The sequence below is a fragment of the Schistocerca serialis genome, chromosome 1 (assembly GCF_023864345.2).
Source record: "Schistocerca serialis cubense isolate TAMUIC-IGC-003099 chromosome 1, iqSchSeri2.2, whole genome shotgun sequence".
NCBI classification, from domain to species: Eukaryota; Metazoa; Arthropoda; class Insecta; order Orthoptera; family Acrididae; genus Schistocerca; species Schistocerca serialis.
In genome coordinates, this window is record NC_064638.1 from 199,969,485 (window position 1) to 199,986,255 (window position 16,771).

Below are 16,771 nucleotides of genomic sequence, written 5' to 3' on the forward strand. Positions count from 1 at the left end.
TCTAAATGAAAGGAAGACTGCCATTTTTATTGGCTTGCAAACCAAGATGAATTTGAACAAATTAAAGAATGAGAACCCTAGCTGAGAAATAATTAATTTGATTTCAAAATTTAAGAAAGAGAGTAAGGCTTTCTATACTATATCATTTGATTACTTAGAGAAATGGGTTATTTCTTTTAATAAATTCAAGTGTTTGATTGGAGATGCTATCTGAAACCCCAGATTGGGTGATGATTGAAAACACAATTATGTACCTGACAAATCCTTAGGCACCAAAGGATTTCTAGTAACAATATTATACATAAAATTGTGGATTTTAAAAGGCCTACAGTTCAGTTGATTGTGAATCTCTTTTCCAAATTTTATAGGAATAAGGGATAGATAATAGAACTCTTAACATTGATTAAGGCAACGTTAACCAACACTAGCTCTAAAGTTAAATTCATGGGAGAAATTTCTGAATCATTTGATACAAAGATGGACTCTCCCCATTACTGTTTAACTGTGATTTGGAAATGGTAATTACAGAATGGTGAGAGCAAAAGTTGACTCAAAATGCAGATCAATCAATCACATTAGGATGAAGTAATATTAAAGTAGATTGCCTTGCCTTTGCAGACGATGTGGCAGTTTTAACTAGGAATATTACCACAGCTCAAAAACAAATTGAAGTTCTGAAGGTAGTTGCAGAAAAAGTAGAACTAAAAAAAAAAAAAAAAACCACAGAATATATAACATGCAGCAAACCAGCACTAAAGTTTTTGAACACAAATTATGGAAAAATAAAAAAGGTTTCTCAATTTAAATACTTGGGTGAAATCATACAAGAAAATTGTCTGGAAAAAACTGCAAATGAAGTTTGCTGTCAACAAATGGCAACTGAATTCTAATTTTAAAAAATTATAATAAATATCACTTTCTAAATTCAGTAAACTTAGACATTACAGGACTGTAATCAAACCTGAATGTCTTTATGGAGCAGAAACTTTAATTTTAAATAGAAAGACAGATATTGAAGAAATCCAAGAGAAAGAAAAAAAGATTATTAGGAAAATATTAGGCCCCAAAATTATTGAGAACTAATAAGTAAATAGAATACATAAGGCACACATGGTGACATGAGAAACCAAAGACTTGAATTTTATGGGCACGGCACCCACTAGGTTGACAAAACAAATAGCAGAATTCTACGAAAACCAAAGTAAGGCCAAAATTGAGCCAATTAAATGGACCACCACGATTAAGGAGGATCTTAAAGTAGTTGGTATAACATAGGCAGACGTTGCAGATAGAAAAACATTCAGACAATGGGTATGTGATTGGAGAGTTAGTCAGAGAGGGATTAGAAAATGGACTTGAGCACCATGGTCTGATGAAAGAGAGAGACTTCATTCTGAAAGGATGAAACAAATCTGGACACAAAGGAAGGCCAAACATCAAAAGCGACATTGATTGATTGTATCTTGTGTGGTCCTATTGAGCCCACACATAAATAATAATAATAATAATAATAATAATAATAATAACAGAAAAAGCCCTCCAACAATTGGAAGCAACTCGGAAGCAAATTAATCAAAACCACACAAACACTGATACCTCTGCAAAAAAGAAAGAAACACACTTGGTGGAACGAAGAATATGAACAAGCAATCCAATCTCGACAGGAAGCATACAGTAATTGGAACAGCAGAAAGACTGAGAAGAATTACAAAACATTCTCGGCAGTGAGGAAAGAGGCAGCCCAATTAATAAGAAAGATCAAAAGGAAATTTGAAAAGTAACAGCTACTTGAAATCAAGAAAGACTTTGAAAGAAACAACACGTGAAATTTTTACAAGAATTCCAAAACAAAACTCACAGGATATCATCCGCAAAATCTTTGCACTGAACAATCAAGAATATTGTGAAGAATTTGCAAGATATTTTGAAAAACTGCTGAACTGCCCAGAAGCAACACAAAGATTTCCACCTCAGGAACCTGAATCCACAAACCCAAACTCATTATCACTGGATGTAGAGGAAATCACCAAACAGGTAAAACGTCTTAAAAACAATAAAGCTGCAGGTGAAGATGGAATCGTAGCAGAAATCCTCAAAATAAGTAGGCCCAAGTACTATAAAAGAAATCACCTAAATAATACAAGACATTTGGCAAACAGAACAAATTCCGGACAACTGGAAAAATGCATTAATTCATCCTCTACACAAGAAAGGTGATAGATCAGATGTAAACAACTATAGGGGAATCTCATTGACATCAGTAGCTTACAAAATTCTAACCCAGTGCCTTCTCAATAGAACACAACAACAACTAGAACAAAAAATGGAGAGTATCAGGCAGGATTCAGACCAGGCTGTTCATGTCCAGAGCAAATTCTGAACTTAAAACTAATCTTAAGACATCAGAGAATAAGTGGCAAAGATGTAGTCTGCACATTTGTTGACTTTAAAAAAGCCTACAATTTAGTTGACTGTCAATCATCATTCCAAATATTAAAAGAACAGGGTTTAGATTTGAAAACACTTGCAATCATACAACAGACATTGATAGACACAAAATCTAAAGTCAAATTTATGGGGGACATCTCTGAACCTTTTCTCATCAACACAGGAGTAAGTCAAGGAGATGGACTCTCTCCACTACTGTTCAACTGCGTCCTTAAAAAGGTGATACAAGAATGGTGCAAACTGAAATCAGTCCTCAAGATTGACCAACCAATTACTCTCAGCACAGGAAAATATACAGTAGATTGCTTAGAATTTGCAGACGGTCTAGCCACCTTAACTCGCAATGTTTCAACAGCCAAAAAACAGACTGAACTCCTGGTAGAAACTGCAGAAAAAGTCGGCCTGCAAGTATCTTTTGAAAAGACAGAATATATGGCTTGCAACAAACAAGCACCAAAATTCATGGAGACAAAATGTGGCAAAATTAAATGAGTCCCACTTTTAAATATCTCGGTGAAGCGATTCAGGAAAATGGAATAGAAATGAAAGCCAACGAAGTCAGATGCCAAAAGATGGACACTGCTTATCGACTCACTCAAAATATCTTCAATAAAAAATGTATCTCCAAGCATACAAAACTATGACATTACAATACCGTCATAAAACCAGAATGCCTATGTGGATCAGAGACACAAATTTTACACAGGAAAACATACACAGAAAACATTCAGAAAAAGGAACGGAAGATCATAAGAAAAATTTTAGGCCCAAAACTTGTAGATGAACAGTATTGGCTCACAGGCAAGCAGGAAATCAAACAATACTCTAATATTCACAGTGATGTTAGAAAGCAGAGATTATGATTCTATGGACACATCAAAAGAATGAATCCAGACAGACTTACAAAGCAAATAGTTGAATTCTATGAACACAGGAGAAAATCTAAAACAGACCCAATGAAATGGATTGGCGAAATCAAAACACATCTGGAACTAGCAGGAATTACACCAGAGGATATCCAAAACAGGGAAATCTTCAGATCCAAAATTCACAAGTGGCAAGTTGACCAAGAGGAGACACCAAAGAAGAAGACTGGAACAACGTGGTCTCAAGAAAGAAAAGAAACCCACAGCAAAAGAATGAAAGCAGTATGGGCAAAAGAAAGGCAAATGCATGCCACTAAGTCTTTGTGTAGTCCTAATGGGCTCATTCACAAATAATAATAATAATAATAATAATAATAAAATAATAATAATAATACCCAACTAAAATGGTGTGAAGATTTCAGGTAACAATTGTTTTCAGGAACATATATGTCTGAAGAGCTTTTTAGAAACGAAGGACAATTCAGAAGAATGGAAGTCTAAAGACTCTGTGGGAGAAAGGTGGATTTCCTTTCTTAAGGAAACCAAAAATCTTGAACACAAATGCCAACTGCTAAAATTATGTGAGTATTTGCTTTCTATTGCCCCACACAACACCACTGTGGAAAGATTATTTTTACTGGTGTTGGCCCAGTGGACTGATTAAAGAAATCAGCTGCTGCCAGGGACTGTGGAATCAATCTTACAATGCCAGTTGAACTACAAGCTGGTTTGCATGGAGTTTTATAATATGTAAAAAAGAATACAGACTTGCTGAAAACGGCGAGATCTTCCAAAAAATGTGGTGTAGCACAACAAGTTCCATGCAATTGTGTTCTAAATAAAAAATAATTATATTACATAAACTTTTTACTTCATTTCTACACCCTCATCTCAAGAGTGTCTTAATGAGGTCCCAGCTAGATACGGCAACCCTACCTTAGTGGGAACATGAGTGTCAAACCAGTAAGTGCCGTATCACACAACCTTTACCGCAAAGTATCGTATCACATATCTTATTGTATCAATGAGAACCATGCCTAACACTGGGATGTGCATGCTGAGGACAATTCCCAATGGACATCATTAAACTTCTAATTAATAGATACTACATTTTTATGTGGACATAGATACGGTACTGTATTATCGAACCTGGTCTTGGTACAAATTTTCATTCATCGCTTCAGTCTACATACACACATCCCATATGTTTGAGACTTGAAAAAGATATCTGGAACCATGCAGTTTCATTTGATTAAAGCACACATGCCTGAGTTTAAGGCTGGGTCCCCATTTCACTCAATGCTGAGGTATTATTCCAATACAGTTGCAATGCTGTTTGAGTTTATGGGAAATATCATGTGGGCTAAGGCATAAATGCCAATTTGGATTGAGGATGGAGGTATGCTAGGGTATTTCACGCTGTTGTGCAAAGCCATTGTGCCAGGATGGCGTATGGATAGCACATCTCTATAGTGAGCAGAAGTCCCAGGCATGTATCCCAGCATTGGTACAATTTTTCATTCATCACACTTCAATCTGCACATACACAAAGAGATCTCTGAAACAATATAGTTTCACTTAAACAATTTGAAACCAAAAAACACCTGATCAGGAAAAAAAAAGGATGTGAGAGAAGACTTTAATAACAATCTAGAAGTACTATTTACCGAAGCCATGGAAGTTGTGCAGGTAGCGTCATAAGAAGTAATTATCCAAAGAAAATTACAAGAAGATAGTTTCTTCTATGTAGTAACAAAATTAATGAAAAAGTGGCATGAATTGAAAATTCTAAAGTGGCAGGTGTACTGTAACAACCATTTGATCACGAAACTGAAAGGGACATATTGCATGTTTTGTATTGTGATCTTAAATATAATTTGCACTACAATCAAAGTGGATGCTAGACCAACTTTTTCGTACTGTATTTCATTATACATAACTAGATAAGCACTATATATGGAGGTATGTTCCATCTATGTAACTAATTGAAGCAGTTTGTTTATTGCCATATGCATTTCCTTTTCTTCTATTTGGGAAGCATCTTTCGTGGCAATCTCCAGTGCTATTCCGTTGTTTGTAAATGTGACTGGGGTGTTTTTCTTGTTCTGTAAGCTATGTGTTAGTATACCGTATTTACTCGAATCTAAGCCGCACTTTTTTTCTGGTTTTTGTAATCCAAAAAGCCACCTGCGGCTTAGAATCGAGTGCAAAGTAAGCGGAAGTTCTAAAGAAAGGTTGGTAAGTGCCGCCACAACTAAGTTCTGCCATCGAATATATGTAGCGCTACACAGGCATGCTTTGCAGGCACAAAGATAAATACTCTGCGTCAGTAAATAAATTAAAAAAAGAAAAAGGTGGAAGATGAGCTTTTTTGTCCGCCCCGAGTTTCGACCACTGCATTTTCATACATTATCCAACGAAGTAAATACAAATTCCGTATTGTTCATCTTCGAATGTAGCAGCATTTCAATGTACTACGAAAATCCAACTGGCAAGACTGTTTGGGATGTTTGTCAATATGGCCAACTCTACATTCTGAATTTTTTCCCACCTGTGAGAAGAGATGGTTGCTAATATGAATTTTTATGTATTGTGAATCACATGCAGCATTCTCTTCACTATAAGAATATAAACATTTTGCCACGTATTGTTTCGTGTTTGCTGCTATGTCATTTAAATCCAGTCTGCCTAATAAACTACGAAACTTGAGTGAGACAACAGCAAATGCGGAAGAATATACATATTATGTAATGTTTATATTCGTATTATTCTTACGCCTAATAGTGATACAGTCGGAAATGAAGCACGGCAATTGACTAGATTTTTAAGTCTAAGATGATTCTAATTTCTGTGCAGAATGTAATGTACTAAAGAGGCATCTGCAAAGATTTTCAAACGGAGAAAAACTTTCGCTAAACTCTCGTTCAGAACATCTTCTATCATACGCAGTCTATTATTTGGTTCTTGTTGATCATTATTGAAGAAAGCAGCAGTGTAAGTAACAACAAATAGCAGTATCTTGCCACTGTTTTGCTAATGAGATGGTTCCTCTCTTTTGTTTCTTAATTGTAAGCGGTGGTAGCCTGCACAAAAGCAAGCCATGCCGCGAGCAGTAACAGGTCGTAAACACAAAAAAATTGTTCAAATGGCTCTGAGCACTATGGGACTTAACATCTGAGGTCATCAGTCCCCTAGAACTTAGAACTACTTAAATCTAACTAACCTAAGGACATCACACACATCCATGCCCGAGGCAGGATTCGAACCTGCGACCGTAGCGGTCGCGCAGTTCCGGACTGAAGCGCCTAGAACCGCTTGGCCACCACGGCAGGCTCGTAAAAACACATTATCAGAGTGCGACAAACAATGCATGACACAGTACAGTAATGCATTTTCAGCTTAGAGTGACGTAAACACCTAAAACAAAGAGAATGGCACTTATCCAATCAAAGAAAAATAAGCAATCAATTCTAACCAGACAAAGCACATGAAAAAGGAAGGGTACCCGTATAAATACGGACGGAGCACCTGACGCATAGCAATCGCTACCTGGTAAAGCTTAACTGCTAAGCTTACGACTCGAACCAAACTACTGTAGCTGTATCATCATTCATTCAACCTTAATTGTCTCTCATATTACAATGGACCAACTTTGTTTTGATTTGGAAGTGCAGCCTAAAACTTTTCTCTCCCCTTGAATTTCGAGTCTCAAATTTCAGGTGCAGCTTAGATTCGGGAAAATTTTTTTTCCTTGATTTCGAGTCTCATTTTTCAGGTGCGGCTTCGATTCGAGTGCGTCTTAGATTTGAGTAAATATGGTATTTCCTATCTTGTGTGTTGCTTTGTGTTTGTATGTAAGAGTGTACCCCTTTTTTACTCTGTTATTCATGTCATGAGTGTTACTGTTGTGTGCTGCAGTATATGGGGGGATCTTTGGTGTTTGTGCTCTATGCTTGTTTTCATTTATCTTTAGCTGTGTTTTAATTCTTTGGTTGAGTTTTTGTACTATATGGGTGTTGTAACCTTTGCTGAGTGGGATGTTATTCAGTCTGTGTTACATGTGTCGGAGGGACACTAATTTTTGATTTTGCGGGTGGTTGGATGAACCATGTTTAATTATGTCTGCGGCTGTTGGCTTTCTGAAGATGTCAAATGTATGTTTATTGTCGTCTCTCTTTATTGTTACATCCAAGAAATGTATTTGCTTCTGTGTTTCTTTTTCCATGGTGAATTGAATATTTTTATCTATGTTGTTTACATCTGTATGAAGTTATCAATTTTCTCTGTTGTTTCATCTACCATAAAGATTATGTCATTCACATATCTGTAAGAGAAAACAATTTTGTATTCTTTCTTTGTGATAACTGTATCAAAGATTGTGTTTTCTATGTGGTTGATGAATATGTTTGCCAGTGTTCCTGGAATTGGGGATCCCATTGGGAGCACATATTCTTGTATGTAAAATTCTTTTTAAATTGGAAATTACAAGAAGATGGGCAGGTATGGGAGCAAACTGTATACTACTTATCGTCATTTTTTCTGTTTTCTGTATTTCCCTTAGTTGTTATAAATTTGTGGAGGTGGCTGATGAATATGTTTGTCAGTGTTCCTGAAATTGGGAATCCCATTGGAAGCCCATATCCTTGTGCGTAAAATTCTTTATGAAATTGGAATTTACAAGAAGATGGGCTTCCAATGGGATCCCCAATTTCAGGAACACTGGCATACATATTCATAAGGCACATACATAACACAATCTTTTGATACAGTCACCCCAAAGAAAAGATACAAAATTGTTTACTGGTACAGATATGTGTATGGCATTATCTGTATTGTAGATGAAACAATAGAGAAAACTGACAACATACAGATATAAACAACACACATAAAAATATTCAATTCACCGTGGAAAAAGAAACACAAAAGCAAATACATTTCTTGGATATAACAATAAAGAGAGACAACACACACTTGACATCTTCAGAAAGCCAACAGCCACAGACCCAATTAAACATGCTTCATCCAACAACCCACAAAATCAAAAATTAACGGCCCTGTGACACATGTTACACAGACTAAATAACATCCCACTCAGCAAAGGTTACAACACCCAAATAGTACAAAAACTCAACCAAAAAATTAAAACACAACTAAAGAAAAATGAAAACAAGCAGAGAACACAAACACCAAAGATCCCCACAGACACTACAGCACACACGGAAGCACACAACAGTAACACTCATAACATGAATAACAGAGGAAAAAAGATACACTCTTACAGACAAATACAAAGCAACACACAAGATAGGAAATATACCAACACATAGCTTACAGAACAAGAAACACACTCCAATCACATTTACAAACAACAGAACAGCACAGGAAATCACCACTGAAGATGCTACCCATATAAAAGAAGTGAAACACATGTGGCAATAAACACATTGCCTTCAATTAGTTGCATAGACAGATATGTAATCAGCATGGTTTCAGAAAACATCGTTCTTGTGCAACACAGCTAGCTCTTTATTCGCACGAAGTAATGGCCGCTATCGACAGGGGATCTCAAGTTGATTCCGTATTTCTAGATTTCCGGAAAGCTTTTGACACCGTTCCTCACAAGCGACTTCTAATCAAGCTGCGGGCCTATGGGGTATCGTCTCAGCTGTGCAACTGGATTTGTAATTTCCTGTCAGGAAGGCCGCAGTTCGTAGTAATAGACGGCAAATCATTGAGTAAAACTGATGTGATATCAGGTGTTCCCCAGGGAAGCGTCCTGGGACCTCTGCTGTTCCTGATCTATATAAATGACCTGGGTGACAATCTGAGCAGTTCTCTTAGGTTGTTCGCAGATGATGCTGTAATTTACCATCTAGTAAGGTTGTCCGAAGACCAGTATCAGTTGCAAAGTGATTTAGAAAAGATTGCTGTATGGTGTGGCAGGTGGCAGTTGACACTAAATAACGAAAAGTGTGAGGTAATCCACATGAGTTCCAAAAGAATTACTCGATAAATAGTACAATTCTCAAGACTGTCAATTCAACAAAGTACCTGGATGTTAAAATTATGAACAACTTCAGTTGAAAAGACCACATATATAATATTGTGGGGAAGGCGAGCGTTTCATTGGCAGGACACTTAGAAGATGCAACAAGTCCACTAAAGAGACAGCTTACACTACACTCGTTCATCCTCTGTTAGAATATTGCTGCGCGGTGTGGGAACCTTACCAGGTGGGATTGACGGAGGACATCGAAAGGGTGCAAAAAAGGGCAACTCATTTTGTATTATCACGTAATAGGGGAGAGTGTGTGGCAGATATGATATGCGAACTGGGATGGAAGTCATTAAAGCAAAGGCGTTTTTCGGCGCGGCGAGATCTATTTACGAAATTTCAGTCACCAACTTTCTCTTCCGAATGCAAAAATATTTTGTTGAGCCCATCCTACATAGGTAGGAATGATCATCAAAATAAAATAAGAGAAATCAGAGCTCGAACAGAAAGGTTTAGGCGATCGTTTTTCCCGCACGCTGTTCGGGAGTGGAATGGTAGAGAGATAGTATGATTGTGGTTCGATGAACCCTCTGCCAAGCACTTAAATGTGAATTGCAGAGTAGTCATGTAGATGTAGACATACTTCCACAAATTTATAGCAACTATGGGAAAGACAGAAAGCAGAAAAAATGATGATAAGTAGTATGCAGTTTGCTCCCATAACTGATACTGACCAATAAATAATTAATGTGGGTTATTAACATTTTATCAATTCACTATCGTAAGACATTACTGAGGTTACTTCTGTGCACACTGCTGTTTCTCTATCCAGAACAGTAAACTGATTTTTGTACAATATACATTTATCAACTTTTTATAGTTTCCGTCTTACTGTCAAGACACCGTTGTGTGCTAACAGGTGCTGCTGCTTACATTCTTTATTATTTTTTACTCACTTACCTTAATAATTGTGAGCCACATTGGTAAAATACTCAGCTTGTCCTGAGTTACACATTCATATACAACAGTTGCCAGGAGCTGTATAATTTGTCTCTCACACATGCTTGTTTCAAGTTCTTCATTTTCCAAGAAACACTGTGCAAATTTAGCCACATTTGGGTCTGATGAGAAAGCATTCACTGAGTCAGCCTGAAAATGGGGTGTTGCTTGATATAAAATGTAACACAATATTCAGTAGGATTAAAATTTCACAGAGTTAACTGAAAACGATTGCGCTGCAGATATACATTTAACTTAACTCAAACTTATGCCTTAGGAATGATACATTCATTCTTCGGCCACTGATAATGAAGGGGAAACAAAATATGGAAGAATAAGAAAAAACATAGAAATAAGAGAACTATTCACTCCATCACATGGATCTTCATTTGCTCATTTTACGAATTATACAGTGAGATAACCTAGGGATCTCAGGGAATGCAAAAGAATGTCTCATTATTTGATAGAACCTTCATTTCATAGGTCAATGAGATGTTTATCGATTTATTGCATATATATGTCAATACTTTTTGGCCATAATCATTGTTAGAAAATCTATATTAAGCAAAATAGCAACTGCACAGCATTTTTTAAAGTGGAATTTCAGTTCTTGATGAAGAAGTTACTTAAGAGGAACATTTTTCCATTTACACTGAGTGCAATAATAAATAATATAGGCAAACACTTCCATTTCTCAGGAAGTTTCATGGTAGAATCAAACATAGCTTTTCATCAGATCATATTTTAAAAACAATGAAAGCAATAAAATAGAGCAAGTTAAACAACATTTATACTTATCAGCTACCCATTCTCATAGTCTTACTCATCCAGCATTCCAAGAACATCATTGTCATCTCTGTAAAACACTCCAATGTTTTGGCAAGAATACTAGCATCTAAGTGCAATTTTTTCACAATATGCTATCTTCCTCTCCCCATAAACAATGTCATTATTGTTACGGCATCAGAAATGTGTGTAAACACCCTCCTACACTCAAGAAGAAGAATTCAAAAAACTAAGGACCATTATCATTTTTTATACACCTTGTAGGTCAGCAGCATGTCAGTGATCTGTGCTTTTGGTCAATATTTATCAGTCATTTTTTTGTGCCAAATTCTTTAAGAGAAAAAGCTAATAACTTAAAAAATCACACTTACCCTCACAGACCAGGAGACAGCTGTATCCGTCGTTAGAGTCTGTGCTAAAAGACTACGAAATCCTTGTGGGTCTTCCAAGTAGGACAAACATCCAGCTCGTTGCTTGACATTTAGCACACCAGACCCCTGCAGTATCTTTCTGTTTTGAAAACAAATCACTTTCAATGTTCTTGGAAACATATATACACAAAGATTCAGACACGTTTTAATAGTAATGCGAGCTCATGAAAGCTACCATGTTAAATATACAGGAGTTTCTAGCTACTTCTAAATGTCTAGATGATTACTCCACAATTCATATGAGGGTGGTTTGATAAGTTCTTGGAACAGAATAGAAAAAAGTACTTAAATCATTGAAACTTTTTTATTTATCAATGTAGTCTCCTTGTAGATTAATGCACTTGGTCTAATGATGTTCCAGTGGCTTGATCCCATCTCGAAAATGAGTTTCCTCCAGGCCTGCAAAATAGTTGTCAACTCCAGCTATCAATTCATCGTTTGAACTGAATCTTCAGTTTTGGGAAGAGATGTAAGTCTGACGGAGCCATATCAGGTGAATAAGGTGTAAGGCGGGTGTGGCAACAAGTCATACCTTGAAACTTCCTGGCAGATTAAAAGTGTGTGCCCGAACGAGACTCGAACTCGGGACCTTTGCCTTCCGCAGGCAAGTGCTCTACCATCTGAGCTACCGAAGCACGACTAACACCCGGTCCTCACAGCTTTACTTCTGCCAGTATCTCGTCTCCTACCTTTCAAACTTTACAGAAGCTCTCCTGCGAACCTTGCAGAACTAGCACTCCTGAAAGAAAGCATACTGCGGAGACATGGCTTAGCCACAGCCTGGGGGATGTTTCCAGAATGAGATTTTCACTCTGCAGCAGAGTGGGTGCTGATATGAAACTTCCTGGCAGATTAAAACTGTGTGCCCGAGCGAGACTCGAACTCGGCACCTTTGCCTTTCGTGGGCAAGTGCTCTACCATCTGAGCTACCAAAGCACGACTCATGCCCGGAAGGTAGGAGACGAGATACTGGCAGAAGTAAAGCTGTGAGGACCGGGCGTGAGTCTTGCTTTGGTAGCTCAGATGGTGGAGCACTTGTCTGCGAAAGGCAAAGGTCCCGAGTTCGAGTCTCGGTTTGGCACACAGTTTTAATCTGCCAGGAAGTTTCATATCAGCGCATGCTCCGCTGCAGAGTGAAAATCTCATTCTGAATTCATACCTTAGTTCATGTAATTTTGCCGTGGCGACGACACACATTTGTGGGCGCGCACTGTCTTGATGGAAGATTGATTTTCTTCCTTGCTAAACTTGGCCTTTTTTGCGTATCTTTTGTTGCAATTTGTCTTGGAAACGGAATCCCTTCCACACCCCAGAACACTGATGCCATGACTTTTCCCACCAGAAAAATTGTGTTTGCTTTCTTTGGTGGTGGAGAATCAGCATGTTGCCACTGCTTTGACTGTTGTTTTGTCTCTGCAGTATAGTAGTTCACCCAAGTTTCATTTATAGTCACAAACCGGCACAAACAATCTTGTTTGTTTGTCCTAAAATGGGCCTAAGTTTGTTCCAATATGTCCATTCTCATGCATTTTTGGTCCAGCATCAAGAGTCATGGCACCCATCTTGCAGATAATTTTTTTTTATTTCTAATTCTTTAGTTCAAATGTGACATACCCTTTCAGATGACATCTGGCAAGTGTCAGCAATTTCACGCATTCTGAATCAGCAAGCCTCCATGACTGTTTTTTGCACTTTTGCAATGATTTCTGAGTAGCGAGACATCTTGATCGACCAATGCGTGGATCATCATCTAAGCTCTCCTGAACAAATTTAAATTCATTTCTCCACTTGGAAACAGTTGAATATGAAGAAGCAGAGTCCCCCATTGTATTCTGGAAATCAGCATGAATGTCCTTTGCTTTCACACCTTTCTTTACAAAGTACTTAATCACTGCTCAAATCTCTATTTTTTCCATCTTTGCAAATCACTATATGAGAACAACAACAGAGCCACATCACCACCACAGCTCTTTTCCAAGAGCACTGACGTGGCACGTGTTTACAGCCAACAATCCAGTGAATATCACATGAACAACTTGTTGTGCTAGCGCTGACTTCTCATGGTGATTCTGAGAACTTTTCAAACCACCCTCATAATTAAGTACTTGACAGAGGGTTCATCAAACCACCTCCCAGCTATTTCTCAACTGTTCCACTCTCAAAAACATGAGTCTTTCTTTGCAAGCTCTGATTTCTGTTATTTTATTATGATGATCATTTCTCCCAACATAGGTGGGTGCCAACAAAATATTTTCACACACTCCGGGGAGAAAGTTGATGATTGAAATTTATGAGAAGATCCTATCGCAATGAAAAATGCCTTTATTTTAATGTCTACCACCTCAATTCGTGTTTCATATCCATGACTCCTACCCCCCCCCCCCCCCCCCCCTCCCCGTTTCGCGATAATATAAAACAAGCGCCTTTCTTTGAACTTTTTTTTAATGTCCTCTGTCATTCCTATTTGATGCAGTTCCCATAGAGTGTATCGTAATAGATATCTGCTTGCAGAAAATAGCACACATCCAAGGAAGGAGAAAACTGGGACATAAATCAAACACAATGAGCACAGGACTGGTGTGGAAATTGAATGTTCAGCTTTTGCTGATGATACAGCCATAATGGCAGGAGATTTTGAAACACAATGGCTTTGTTAGAGATGCCTTGAAAGTTAAGAGCCAGAAAAAGGAAACAGCTTTCCAAAACATACAAAACATTTACAACAACAATTACTTTTCCATATATATATATATATATATATATATATATATATATATATATATAAGGATGGGTATACACTCGCACAAACACACACACACACACACACACACACACACACACACACACACACACACACACACATATATATATATATATATATATATATAATAGAGGGAAACATTCCACGTGGGAAAAATATATCTAAAAGCAAAGATGATGATGAGAATTACCAAACAAAAGCGCTGGAAGGTCGATAGAAACACAAGCAGACACATACATACACACAAAATTCAAGCTTTCGCAACAAACTGTTGCCTCATCAGGAAAGAGGGAAGGAGAGGGAAAGACGAAAGGAAGTTGGTTTTAAGGGAGAGGGTAAGGAGTCATTCCAATCCCGGGAGCGGAATGACTTACCTTAGGGGGAAAAAAGGATGGGTATACACTCGCACAAACACACATATCCATCCACACATATATAGAAGACACAAGCAGACATATTTAAAGACAAAGAGTTTGGGCAGAGATGTCAGTCGAGGCGGAAGTGCAGAGGCAAAGATGATGTTGAATGACAGGTGAGGTATGAGTGGCGGCAACTTGAAATTAGCGGAGACTGAGGCCAGGTGGGTAACGGGAAGAGAGGATATATATATATATCTAAATATCTATACATATCTAAATATCTATATATATCTAAATTTTTCTCTTTATTTATTTTCTTTATTTTGTGAACTAGAAACGGTGGATTTCTCTTTATTTATTTTTTTCTCTTTATTTTCTCTTTCTGTTTTACCAGTAGTCCCACTTTGTATTCACCCCCCTTTTTAGTCTTTCCGCTCCCGGGATTGGAATGACTCCTTACCCTCTCCCTTAAAACCCACATCCTTTCGTCTTTCCCTCTCCTTCCTTCTTTCCTGATGAGGCAACAGTTTGTTGCGAAAGGTTGAATTTTGTGTGTATGTTTATGTTTGTTTGTGTGTCTGTCGACCTGACAGCACTTTCATTTGGTAAGTCACATCATCTTTGTTTTAGATATATTTTTCCTACGTGGAATGTTTCCCTCTATTATAACCATATCATTAATTTGAACCCAACAATTACGTTTGTTATTGTCGCTGTTGCATTTCAAAATCTTTCCTGTCGTCTTATTTTCTCTTTATTTTCTCTTTCTGTTTTTACCAGTAGTCTCACTTTGTATTCACCTCCCCCTTTTTAGTCTTTCCACTCCCAGGATTGGAATGACTCCTTACCCTCTCCCTTAAAACCCACATCATTTCGTCTTTCCCTCTCCTTCCTTCTTTCCTGATGAGGCAACAGTTTGTTGCGAAAGCTTGAATTTTGTGTGTATGTTTGTGTGTCTGTCGACCTGCCAGCACTTTCATTTGGTAAGTCACATCATCTTTTAGTTTTCCTACGTGGAATGTTTCCCTAAAGATGATGAGACTTACCAAACAAAAGCGCTGGCAGGTCGATAGACACACAAACAAACACAAACATATACACAAAATTCAAGCTTTTGCAACAAACGGTTGCTTCATCAGGAAAGAGGGAAAGACGAAAGGATGTGGGTTTTAAGGGAGAGGGTAAGGAGTCATTCCAATCCCGGGAGCGGAAAGACTTAGCTTAGGGGGAAAAAAGGACAGGTATACACTCGCGCACACACACACACATATCCATCCGCACATACACAGACACAAGCAGACATTTGTAAAAACAAAGAGTTTGGGCAGTTGCCTTTACAAATGTCTGCTTGTGTCTGTGTATGTGCGGATGGATGTGTGTGTGTGTGTGTGTGTGTGTGTGTGTGTGTGTGTGTTTGTGTATGTGCGCGCGCGCGAGAGAGAGTGTATACCTGTCCTTTTTTCCCCCTAAGGTAAGTCTTTTCGCTCCCGGGATTGGAATGACTCCTTACTCTCTCCCTTAAAACCCACATCCTTTCGTCTTTCCCTCTCCTTCCCTCTTTCCTGATGAAGCAACCATTTGTTGTGAAAGCTTGAATTTTGAGTGTATGTTTGTGTTTGTTTGTGTGTCTATCGACCTGCCAGCGCTTTTGTTTGGTAAGTCTCATCATCTTTGTTTTTACATATATTTTTCCCACGTGGAATGTTTCCCTCTATTATATTCATATCATTAATTTGAACCCAACAATTACGTTTGTTATTGTCACTGTTGCATTTTGAAATCTTTTCTGTCGTCTTATTTTCTCTTTCTGTTTCCGCCAGTAGTTTCACTTTGTATTCACCTTCTCCCTTTTACCGTAATCTACTATACAATTTTATCCCACCGATATATACTCAATAATACATAATACGTAATAATATGTAACCCACTTCCAAACCATAACCAAAAAAAACAATTTTTTTTTCCGCTTTCAACACTACCGCTGCTATAAAATCCACCGTATCTAGTTCACAAACAGTTCCTTTCACCTATTTAACAACCATTTCGGCTAGTTCTAATAACTTTTGCTTTATTTCCTTTTCCGTTTTTCTCACATCACTGATCATTTTTAGCTGCTTCCCACAGGT

At 37.7% G+C, this 16,771-nt stretch overlaps 1 protein-coding gene across 2 annotated transcripts in view; it reads right to left on the bottom strand.

Annotated features, from left to right (window-relative positions):
• The window catches only part of LOC126465310 (anaphase-promoting complex subunit 1), a 335,155-nt gene that overhangs the window by 32,262 nt on the left and 286,122 nt on the right, over positions 1-16,771 (bottom strand). For both annotated transcript variants that reach the window (XM_050096297.1, XM_050096296.1), the window contains exons 30-31: positions 11,466-11,604; positions 10,270-10,458 (exon numbers count right to left, since the gene is read on the bottom strand). In XM_050096297.1, the coding sequence (XP_049952254.1) occupies positions 10,270-10,458; positions 11,466-11,604 (328 nt within the window). The remainder of the gene's footprint in view (positions 1-10,269; positions 10,459-11,465; positions 11,605-16,771) is intronic.